This window comes from Tamandua tetradactyla, chromosome 1, assembly GCF_023851605.1.
Source record: "Tamandua tetradactyla isolate mTamTet1 chromosome 1, mTamTet1.pri, whole genome shotgun sequence".
Lineage (NCBI taxonomy): Eukaryota > Metazoa > Chordata > Mammalia > Pilosa > Myrmecophagidae > Tamandua > Tamandua tetradactyla.
The window spans coordinates 33,820,899-33,833,199 of NC_135327.1; the positions used below are offsets into that span (position 1 = coordinate 33,820,899).

The 12,301-nt window shown below is 45.2% G+C and overlaps 1 protein-coding gene across 1 annotated transcript in view; it reads left to right on the top strand.

The window, feature by feature from the left end:
• Nucleotides 1-1,070: 1,070 nt before the first annotated feature.
• ATP9A (ATPase phospholipid transporting 9A (putative)) overlaps nucleotides 1,071-12,301 on the top strand; it is a 158,118-nt gene continuing 146,887 nt past the window's right edge. Inside the window, exon 1 of the mRNA XM_077113850.1 lies at nucleotides 1,071-1,208. Within this exon, the coding sequence (XP_076969965.1) occupies nucleotides 1,141-1,208 (68 nt within the window). The 5' untranslated portion in view covers nucleotides 1,071-1,140. The remainder of the gene's footprint in view (nucleotides 1,209-12,301) is intronic.

Here is a 12,301-nt window from a genome sequence, read left to right on the forward strand (position 1 = left end):
GAGCTTGTGGGTCACAGTGAAGAAGTTGGTTTAGTGACTGGGTGTGAGAAAACAACACACACAGACTGAATGCATCCGAGCTACTGAAAGAGGGACACATGCAAAAGCTCAAAAAGGTGCCTGGGAGCTAAGCGTGAGGTTGTTTGGATGAGGCAGGACATGTGTGGGTGTGATTGTGAATCCCAGGGAACAAGAGATAAAGGCATGTGGGTGATGGTGAAAGATTGTGTGAATGACAGAAGTGCACACATGAGTGAGAAATGAGTGTGATTGTGTTCCCTGGGGGCACATATGTGTAAGGCCTGAAATCCAGGATAGGTGGATGAGGGTAACTGATGGAAGGGGAGAGTGTGGCCAGATGCACACATGTGTGTAATTATTAATGTTGGTTATTGGTGGGAGAGTGAGAGCATGCAGATGAGTGATGAGACAAGTGTGGCTGTGTGTGTATGAATGTGTATGTTGGGAGATTGAGTGGTAAGAGTGACAGAATGTGACTGTGATGTAACATCAGGTGTGTGTGTGTGCAGGGTGTGTGTGGGAATGTCATGTTGGTGGGGGGTGTACAGCGAGAATCAGTGATGGGATGAGTGTGGCAGTACGTGTGCAGGTGCGCATGTGATTGACAAAGTCTGATGGTAAAGGAGCGAGCTGGTGAGAATGGACGTGTTGGGCTGAGCGTGTGTGTCTATGTGTGCAAAAAATGCGTGTGACTGTAAAGGTTGCTGGTGGGGAGCGCGGCTGCAGGGCGCGCGCGCGTGCGCACGGCGGGGCAGGGGGCGCGTGGCCGGGTGGGCGCGCGTGGGGGGCGCGCGGCGCGGGCCGGGGGCGGGAACACTGCGGCGGCGGCGCTGACACGGTCCCACCGCCCCCCGTGGCTGGCGCGGCGCGAACGGGCGCAGCGCGGAGCTCGGGCCCATGGTGCGCCCGTGTCCGTCGGTCGGGCCGCGCGGGCGGCTCCGCGCGTGGCCCGGCGCTCGCGAGCTCGCCCCCTCGCTGCGGGCTCGGCCCGCCCGCTGCCGCCGCCTCCTCCCCCGGGGCGGCGCGGCGCCGGCGGGCGGCAGCGCGGAGGCCGGACCGGGCGGCGGCCCAGGCGGCAGCGCTGGGGGCGCGGTGGCCAAGGCGGGCGGCGTCGCGGATATGACGGACAACATCCCGTTGCAGCCGGTGCGGCAGAAGAAGAGGATGGACAGCAGGCCCCGCGCCGGGTGAGCGGGGTCCCGGGCCGGCCGCCCCTTTTTTGTCCGCGCGGGGCCGGGATCCCGGCGCTCGGGCCGGCCTGCGCCGGGCCTGACAGGTCGGCCGCGCGCCGGAGCCGGGCGCCATTGAGCCCTGGCCCGGCCTGGGAGGCTCGGGGAGGTGGGGGTCCGCTCTCAGCTCCAGCCCCGGGCCGGGCCCCTAACCCGACCCGGTCCCTGTGGGCTCTAGCGCGCAGCTGCTTTGGCACCCTTGTCCACTCTCTTTTAGACACCCGGAGAAGCCGGGCCCGCCCCGGCGCTGTTTAACGCGTCCGGAATTAGGATCAGCCATGCCTTTAACCATTTTATTGTTTCGTGATTACTGCTTGTCCGTTGTAATTATGATTTAGTCATTAGCAGCTCGGGCTCCGCGCGTGGAATGTTCCTCGGGAGCCCAGATACGCTGTTTATTAGTGGGGAGGAGGGGAAGGGACGGCCGCCCCCGCAGACTCTCCCTTAAGTCTCATCTCCCAGCAACCAGGGCCTGTGCTGCCACCACCTGCGCTCTGGGCCGTCGCTTTCCCTTCCCGGTCCTAGGTGGTCCCGAACCGGCTGGCGCAGGAAGGTAGGAGGGGCTTCTGCTGGACGAGAGGTGTGACCCTCCCTCCCTCTGGGGCAAGCCCCTGGCAGGGGCAGGGGCTGCCACCCGCCCAGCCCTCCCCGCGGCGGCAGGCCCCGAGCGCAGCCCAGGTGTGGAAGAGGCTTGGGTTTTCCTGCGCTAGGAGGGAGAAGACGGGCTGGTAGTTTGCGTCCACCCATCTTTTTGTTCGGAGCTAGTCATGAGCTGTGGAGGTTTTCAAGGCTTTGTGGAAGCGACATACCTGGGGGTGATGGGAGCTGGCTAAAACACAGATTCCCTGGCTTCACCAGTGAGAGTTCTTGGGGGATGGGGCCTGGGGTCGTGCATTTTCGCTGGCGGTCCAGGTGAGGCCGAGGCCACCTGGAGGCTGGGAACGCCAGCTGGGCGGGGCTAAGGCTCTGGGCCTTCGGGAGCTCTCGGGACGCTTCCGTGCGGCGCCGCTAAGGTGGTATCTGCTGCAGCAATGCGAGATGCGTGTTTGGGGGGAGGATGGTGGACCTCCCATCCTCCGCTGGCTTCACTAGTGTCAAGGGAACTAAAAAAAAAAAAAAAGAAAGAAAAGGAATTGATGCCAGCTGCCATTTTGTGGGGGCTCTGACCCTGGCTTCCCTGACTCCTCTGGCGAGGCAGTCTCGTTGATGTCATACGGGGGAGGGAACTGGAGCTCCGGGAGTGGACTGCCTGGGAGTAAGCTGTAGAGTGGGAACGGAACTCCAAAGAGGAGACTATTCCCCTTCTCCCCGCCCTCCACCCCCCCCCCCCATTGTTGAGTTTTAATCTTAACGATTGTGGGATATGCCCCCTATGTGTAGACGCTGCGCAAGGTGAAGGAGATGCAAAGGTGAATCCAACCAGCGTAACTCAACCCTGGCTGTACATTGTAATCACTTGGGAAGCTTAAGCCACGACCATCCCCTGCCCCAGTCCAGATTAGTGCAAAAAGACTCCCTAGGGATGGGGATCTGGTTATAAATATATATCTGCTTGAAAAGCTCCCCGCATGATTTTAATGTACAGTCATAGTTGAGAACCTTGATTTAGTGGATGAGTGAAAAACACATATAATTATTTAAAAGCAATAATTATCAAGATGGCAGTAGGTACTGTTAATGTAAGGGCCCAGAGGGAGTGCTTTAAAACTTTAAAAAGTTTCTCTTTGGTATTGGTGTGGAGGATCACACCCCCTTGAGTTTGGCAGCTTTGGAACTAATTTTATTTCTTAAATAGTAACACAGATTCAGATTTAAGTAGTGTTTCCCAAGTACCATGCATTTGCATATAGACTGTATCTAATCTGCATTTTTAGGAGTAGTGACATCAAGGTGAAAATCTTGGTATTTAGAAACACTGTTAGAAGCACAAAGAGGGAGACACTTCTGAGATAGATAATGGGGTGGGAATTAGAGGGAGAAGAAGCAGTGTGTGTTGGGTCAGGCTATAGGGCACTTGAGATAAGTGACCCTGTTTTAATCTCCACAATGACCCTATGAGTTTTGGGGGTTTATTTTCCCATTTTATGGATGAGGAAACTGAGACTCTCTGCTGTTAAATAATTTGTTCAGGGTCATAGAACTAGGCAAATAGAGGGGGTCTGCTCATCCTACCCAATGGCTTGACGGTAAAGCTACAGAATGGTTGAGGGTTTGGTGTAGAAATCCCAAAATGTAGGTGCCACATGTCACAGGGGACTGAGTTTAGTTAACTCTGAGGTCACTCAGCATATGTTGTCAGGAAATGCAGTTTATTTGGTGAAGGAAGCCAGGGGCCCCAAAGCCCTTCTTTTCTCCCTTGAGAAAGTTACCACATCCTGATGTTGAGAAAACTATTGAGATGGTTTAGTTAGGAAAGAAGTCATTTGCCCCATATTGCTGCAAACCATTTTCTAATGGTATGTGCTTTGCTTCTGATGGAGTTCCATTGTTCTCATATACCAGAGATCAGCCGCCAGCATGGACTTGGGAGTCAGGGAGCTCAGTCCAATCCTAGGCTCTTTAAGTAGCTGTGTGACCTTGGAAAAATGACTTTGCCTCTCTGGGTGTCAATTTCTTCATCTATACAGTGGGATCAAAAATAATCCCATCTGCCTCATAGGGCTGTTTTGAGGCTTAATCCATGTAAAATTGAGAACAGGAGATGCTCAGTAAACCTTAATTGTTTACTGGGCGAATAGTGATAACTGGCTCTTTGAATGAGTTTGTTATTGGGGATCTCCAGAGTGCCCCTTTGACAGAAAGTGGACTTTGGTGGTGGGAAGTTCGAAAGATTATGGTCTTCAAAGCTCTTGCTTGATCAGTTCAGGAAAAATGTGTGACTGTGTAAGTGTTCCATCCAGGGTCTGGTGTGAGGGGGCAAGGAATACAGGCTCTGGCCAACCAAGGCTTTCCTTTTTCGTAGTAATTCTGGGTTTTGTGGCCACAAGTAGACAAAGATACTTTGAAATTTGGTATCTTTGGGTTTTGGGAACTAGGGACTTTTGGATATGAACTGGGTTGAGAAATAAGAGCTGAATATAGTCTACAGAACTTCTTTTTAAAATAGCTTTATTGAGGTATGATTTATATACCATAAATTCATCTGTTGTAGGTATGCAATTCATTGAGTTTTTAGTAATTTATAGAATTGTACAACCACCACTACCAATCCAATTTTTGAACATTTTCATGATCCAAAAAAGTTTCCTCATGCCTGTTTGCAGCTAATACCTGCTCTCACTCCATCGCTTGGCAACCACTGATCTGCTCTTTGTTGGTTTATCTTTTCTGGAAGTTTAATATAAATGGAATCATACAGTATGTAGTCTTTTGTGTCTGGCTACTTTCCCTTAGCACAATGTTTTTGAAGTTCCTTTTTATTGTCTAATAAAGTTCCATTGTATGGATATACTACATTTTTGTAGCATTGTGGGGCATTTGAGTTATTTCCACCTTTTGGCTATTGTGAATTATGCTGCCATGGACATTCTTTGTGTGGATGTATGTTTTCACTCTTGTCTACTGTGAGTATTTGAGATCCAGTGGGTCAGTCTTTTCTTTATTCCATGACAACACTGCCCAGCCATTAAATGTTGGATTGGTCAAGATGTGGCCCTAGACCCCTTGCTTCTCTCTGCTCCCTCCCTGGGTGATCTCATCCAGGCCCTTGGCCTCTGTAGTCAAATTACACAGGCTCCCAAACCATCTATTCTGATTCCTCCTTTCAGTCTCGCCAAAAGTACACCCCCACCACCAGCAGGGTCTTCCTTCCTCCTCTGTTATCCAGCTAGAGAATGAGTATGCTGTGTGTTCAGTGGCAGGATATTGAAACATAGACGTCATCCTCGATGCTACCTTCTCCCTCACTTCCTATTGCTAATCCTCCACCAAGATCTGTCAGTTTTGCTCCCTATGTCTGTCTCTCTGGAGCCTTTCCACATCTCCCTTGGCGTATACCACCACCCCATCATTCATTGTCCTTGTCATCGTCGTCACTTGTCTCCCTGAATCCATCCTGTTGACCATCCGTGGGGCCTCCACCTTGCAGCCAGAGCAATTGTAACCAAATGTAGATCACGGATCATGCACATTTTTTGCTTGTAGCCCTCTGAGGCTTTGTAGTGCTCTGGCTCTGTGCTGCCCAGTATGATAGCTGCTAGCCACATGTGGCTATTTTCACCGAATGTGACATAATTAAAACGGAATAAAATTAAAAATGCAGTTCCTCACAACATGCAGGCATGTTTCAGTGCCTGATCTCCACATGAGCCATAGGCAGCTCAGATATGGAGAATTTCCATCATCACAGAAAGCTCGGTTGACACTGCTGCTCTGGCCCTTGCCTGTTTCTTATCTCAACACATTCCATCTTGTCCCTCTGTAGCCCACACTGGCCTTTGCTCAGTGTTTCCTCCTCCCATCCTCCCTATGTGTGTAGGACCTTTACACATGTTCTTCTTTGCTTGGAATGCCCTTCCCTCTTCGATTAGTTCATCCTCATTCTTTACCCCAAAAGAAACCACATACCTGTTAGCAGTCACTCTGCTTCCCCCCCATTGCCAACACCTGGTAACCACTAATCCACTTTCTGTCTATATAGATTTGCCTATTCTGGACATTTCATATGATGTTATCTTATAATGTGTGGTCTTTTGTGTCTGGCTTCTTAGCATAATGTTTTCAAGATTCATCCCTATTATAGCATACATCAGTACTTTAGTGCTTTTTATGGCTGCATAATATTCCATTGTATGTATGCCCTACATTTTGTTTATCCAGTTACCCATTGATAGTCATTTGGGTTATTTCTGCCTTTTGTTTATTGTGAATAGTGGTGCTATGAACATTTGTGTACAAGTATAAGTTTTCAGTTCTTTTGGGTACATACCTGGGAGTATAATTGAGAAATATGGTAATTCTAAGTTTAACTTTTTGAGGAACGGACAAACTTTTCCACAGTGGTTACACCATTTTACATTCCCACCAGTAGTGTTTGAGAGTTCTAGTTTCTCCGTACCTTTACCAACAATTGTTCTTTTCTTGTCTTTCTTCCTTTTTTTTGTTGTAGCCTAATTAGTGTAAAGTGGTATCTCATTGCAGTTTTGATTTGCATTTCTCTAATGGCTAAAGATGCTGAGCATCTTTTCATACTTGTTGGCATTTGTATATAGTGTTTGGAGAAATTTCTGTTCACATCCTTTGCATATTTTTAAATTGAGTTGTCTTTTTGATGTTAAGTTGTAAAAATTCTTTATGTATTCTGGGTACTAAATCCTTGTTAGGTCTATGATTTGCAAATATTTCCTCCCATTCTGTAGATTGTCTTTTCACTGGGTATGTTTTAAATGTTGTTTCTTTGACGTGATGGATGTAGTACTGGGTATGTAGCCAACAGAGATGTGTCTGGTAGGAGGGCCTTGGAGGGAGTAGTATGCTGATTGGTGAAATCCAGAGACCCCTCCAGACCTCTCCCCTCTTTGTGGTGGAATGAAGAGTTACAAAGCAGTTTGCTTCTCTTGAATGAGAACACTCAGAACAAGCTTAGCTATGGCCCATCAGGAAGTGCTCTCTCTGTCCTCTGCCAGCTGGCCCCGCCACACTCAGGTCATCCGTTTCCAGTCAGAGAGTCCCTGCTGTGGGCCTTGCCCAGGTGGCCCCTGTCTCCGTGGAGCTCACAGGCAGTGACTCCAGGGGCTCTGTTCTTACAAACTGAGAGGAGGACACTGGAGGACAGAATGTAGACCCAGGAGCCACACTCCAGTTGGCCAACGAGGGGAAGCCCCTGTGAACCTGTCCCCAGGGAAAGAGGGCAGCTATTTGCCCCTTGACCTCTCCTTTGTCAGCAGCACATGGAACAAGTTGGAAGGTAGCGGTAAGGTGTGGGCAAATCCATCTTTGGACTTTGGGGCATTACTTAGAACAAAAAGCTCTTTTAATATCATTGCCCAAGATGTAAATGATGAGCATCAGCATTTGGGACTGGTCATATTTATGGCAGCCTTTGGGAAGGGCATGAACTGCCACCAGCTTTGCTGCTTACATAGAAAATGAGGGTATTCTGTTTGATTTAGAAAAAAAAGGTATGGCTGTAACGTTTTCACCCCTGACGTGACACAATTAACGATGGTGCTGATTTTATTCGAGTGTCTGTTTTCTTTTAGTCTGAGGTTGTAAGATTGTTGTATGTATTCGAAGGTTGGCTGGTGGGAAATGTCACCAATGATCACTTTCTTTGCTCACAAACATTTGTTTTTATGGTTCCTTCTGTTTGTGCTGAGTAATACCTGTTTTCTCTTTATAGTAGTGATAGGACATTTCTTTTTAGAATATGTTTAAAAAACAAACAAACAAGAAAAAGAGGGTCAATTTAAAGAAAAGTATAAACTAAATAAATCGTTCATGAAGTTTGTAAGATAAGCCCCAAGTCATGAGTGATATTTAAGAAGTGGTAGCCTATGCAGTAGTGCTGTCTTCCTGGAAAATAAATGGGATTATCTGGTTGTGGTAACAGGTTTGTATTATATTTTGCCAAGTTATCCGTGAAAAGTGTAATTTTAAACAGTGGTTTACCAGGCTAATATTGCTCTTACCTTGGCCTCAGCAGAGTTTGAGGGAATTTAGGTAGAGGACATCTGGAAGGGGCCCCACAGAGGGAGGAGGCGGGAGGAAGGCTGGGGTGGTGGTGGGGGTGGTTCGGAAAGGCAGTCTAAAGTCCTCCCTCCCAGTATGGTCTTGGTGGCATTTACTGAATGCTAGGGAAGAGCCCATTTGCCCACTTCAGAGTCAGGCAGTGAAATCACGGAAATGACTGCCTCCCCAAGGAAGGAGCATCATGTGCTGTAAACAGTGCCCTCATAAAATGGCCTGGCAGGATCGCCTACCTCTGCCGTGCAGTCGTCATGACACAAGGTGGAGTTGAGCTTGGTTAGTCAGGTCTGACCAGGACTTCAGGGCTCCTCAGCGGTGGCAGTGATTCTCCTTCGTGGGAGCTGCGCTGGGCTTTAGGGGATGTTGAGCAGCATCGGTGGTCCTTGCTTTGGAGATGCCAAGAGCAGCCGGCACCCTCCCGTACCTTTACCTCCCATTTCAGCAGTGACCACCGCAGGTATCTCTAGATGTTGCCAGTGTTCCCAGGGGGTCAGAGTCCCTCCTTGTTGAGAACCCTTGTGCTAATGAATGTTCACTAAGAGCGGTCACATCCCTTATTGCCCTTTCCTCTTTAATACAAAACAACAAAGAAAACCTGTTAGGTGAGAAATTCACATTTGGCCTATTGTTCTTGGCAATGAATTCAACTTTCTGATTTAGCAGCTGAGGAATCCTTGAGCTGTTGGGAAGTGTCTCACTCACATTTTGGCAATTGTAAGTGTCTCTTTATTTTATTAAAACCTTTATTTGAAACTGATGTTGGTGAGTGTTCTAGTTTTATTTAGACAGTCCAGACTTGCAAATTCTTCATAAGCACATAGTTGCAAAGCCGTTTGGACTGGACCGTACCTGCTCATTCTGCTCAGAAGGAATCTGGTGCACCCTAAGCGCTCTGCCACGCAGAGGTACCATGCCCAGATATTACTTTCTTTCCTTCTTTTTTTTTTTTAAGTATTAGAGAGTTGTAGGTTTACAGAAAAGCCATGCAGAAAAGAAAGGATGCCCACATATTCACCCTCCCCCACTTACCAGTTTTCCCAGTAATGAGCACTTTGCATTTTTTTGTGGTGCTTTTATTGCAATTGATAGAATGATATTATTATAATTATATTAACTCTAGTCTGTGGTTTATATTAGGTGTACTGTGGTGTACAGTTCTATGGTTTAAAATTTTTTTTTATCTTGTTAATATATAACAGATAACATAATTTTTTTATCCTTACCATTTGTATAACACCAAAAAATTCCCATTTTAACCCCTTTCAAATATACAATTCAGTGGTGTCATTACATTCATAATGCTATGCTACCATCACCACCATCATTATCAGAACTTTACAATGAACCCAAGTAGAGATTCTGGACAATTTAAGCACTAACTCCCCATTCCCTTTCCCTGCCCAGGCCCCTGGTAACATGTATTCTAGATTTTGACTCTGTTTGCTTATTCTAATTATTTCATATCAGTGAGATCATACAATATTTGTTCTTTTGTGTCTGACTTATGTCACTTAACACGATGTCTTCAGGGTTTGTCTTCGTTGTGGTATGTATCAGAACTTCATTCCTTTTTACTGATGAATAATACTCCACTCTATGTATATGTCACATTTTATTTATTCATTTATTGGTTGATGGACACTTGCTTGCTTTCCTTCTTTGGCAATTGTGAATAATGCCACTATGAATATTGGTGTGTAAATATCTGTTCAAGTCCCTGCTTTTAAATCTTTTAAATTTGTTCCTAGAAGTGGGATTACTGGGTCATATGGTAGTTCTATACTTAAGTTTTAGAGCAGATCATTTGGATTTGGTGATTTGGAGATAAGTATGGATGCATTCTGTGATCTCTAGATGAATATGGATGCATCCTGTGATGGTAATTATTAGCAGAAATGATTTGTTGGGGAGGAAGATTCTAATAAGTTGAGGTAGACGGTTGTCTCCCGGCCTAAGAACTTAACCCATATTGCATGCGGTGAGGCAGATAAGCAAAGTGACACTAAAAAAAAAAAAAGGTTATCCTCACTACAACCAAAAAGAACCAGTACTTAGGAATCTGAGTCTTGGTTTTTGGACATTTCAGAGGATTTCCAGCTATAAAAGGTATACAGATCTCACATCTGCAAATTTGCAAACAAGTTACCAAAATTAATAGTGTGAAGAATAAAAATAGCTGTTGTTGATTCATTCACTCCATAAATATTTATTGGTACTTACTATGTCCCTGGCACAGTTTAATGTTGGATAATGCAGTAGATATGAGAAACGAAAATCCCCGCCAGAATGGAACTTACATTCTAGTGACAGGTGATATGTTCTAGTAAAAATTTTTATTAATTTTGTTGGTTTCTTAAGTGCCTGTACCACTGTCCTCAGTATTTTAAGTGAATTACCTCTGGCATCTTCACGGAGTCCCCCACTAGGTCCATTTTCCAGGAAACTGAGGCTTTTAGGGGCTAAACAAATAAACCAAACTCATGCCTTCCTTCCCAGACCATCTACTCTAAAGGAAGCTACCTCCCACTGATTTGACATAGCCTTGCTTGCATTTTTATTTGTTTTGTATCCCCACCCTGCCCACCTGTAAAATGTGGCTCCATGAGAGCAGTACCCTTGTTTGTCCTGTTCACACATATCCTTAAGGCTGAGCTTAAACACTGGCATATAGTAGTTGTTCAATAAATGTTTGTGATTAAATGAATGTGTGATGAAAGAATGAAGAATAGGAGCCAATCAGGTGTCTGCCTTCAACTTTATTGTGAAATGTTAAAAACTGGTGGTGCAGGGGTAGTTCAGTGGTAGAATTCTTGCCTGCCATGTGGGAGACCTGGGTTTGATTTCTGGCCCATGCACACCCCCCACCAAAAAAAAATTTTCAACAAATGGTGCTGCAATAAGAGGATACCCACACAAAAATAGATGAAATGTGACCACACCATACAGCATACAAAAACAAACAGAATCCTCAAGGAGCTTTGCCTTATTAATTTATCAGGGCTCTAAGTGAAGGTTTGCATTGGATATTGGAGTAGCATGAGGAAAAAGTACTGAACCTGCTTCTTTTTTTTTTTAATTGAGAAATCTTCACAAACATACACTCTGTACATGGTGTACAATCGATTGCTCTCAGTATCATCACATAGTTGCTTATTCATTACTATGATTATTTTTAGAACATTTGTATTACTCCAGAAAAAGAAATAGAAAGAAAAAAAGAAAAAACTCATACATACCATATACCATAACCCTCCCTTTCATTGACCACTAGTGTTTCCATCTACCCAATTTATTTTATCCTTTGTCCCCCCTATTATTTATTAATTTATTATCCATATTAGTTATTCATCTGTCCAAACCCTGGATATAAGGAGCATCAGACATAAGGTTCTCACAGTCACACAGTCACATTATAAACGTTCTATCTTTATAAAATCGTCTTAAAGAATCTAGGCTACTGAAACACAGCTCAGCAGTTTTCAGGTACTTCCCTGTAGTCACTTCAATATGCCATAAACGAAAAAAGGATATCTATATAATGCTTAAGAATAACCTCCAGGATAACCTCTTGACTCTGAAATCTTTCAGCCACTGACACTTTATTTTGTCTCGTTGCTGTCTTCCCCCTTTCGGTCGAGAAGGCTTTCTCAGTTTCTTGACTCTGGGTCCTGGCTCATCCTGGGCTTTCTGTCCCGTGTTGCCAGGGAGGTTTATATTCCCCACTTGGGGGAGGGCAGTGAGCTCACCTGCTGAGTCGGCTGGAGAGAGAGAGGCCACATCTGAGCAACAGAAGAGGTTGTCTGGGGGTGACTCTTAGGTCTAATTTTAAGTAGGCTTAGCCTATCCTTTGCAGAAATAAGTTTCAGAATGATGAACCTCAAGATCTAGGGCTCAGCCTGTTTTTGTCCTCACTGCTTGCAACAATATCAGAAATTCTCCAGATAGGCAAGTTGAATATTTCTTCCTTTCTCCCTATTCCCCCAAGGGGACTTTGCAAATCCTTTTTTTTTTAAAATATTGATCAGGGTTTTTTTTGTTTTTATTCAACATAATAACATTCAAGCACAAACATTCTGACCATATGATCCTTCCATTCTTTTTTTAATTTTTTAAAAAATAACAAACGCAAACATTCTTAACATATATAATCAGTAATTCACAATATCCTCACATAGTTGAATATTCATCATGATCATTTCTTAGAATACTTGCATCAATTCAGAAAAAGAAATAAAAAGGAAACAGAAAAATGTTCATACATTCCATACCTCTTAACTCTCCCTTTCATTGATCACTAGCATTTCAATATACTAAATTTATTCTAACATTTGTTCCCCCTATTATTTATGTTTAATCTACATGTT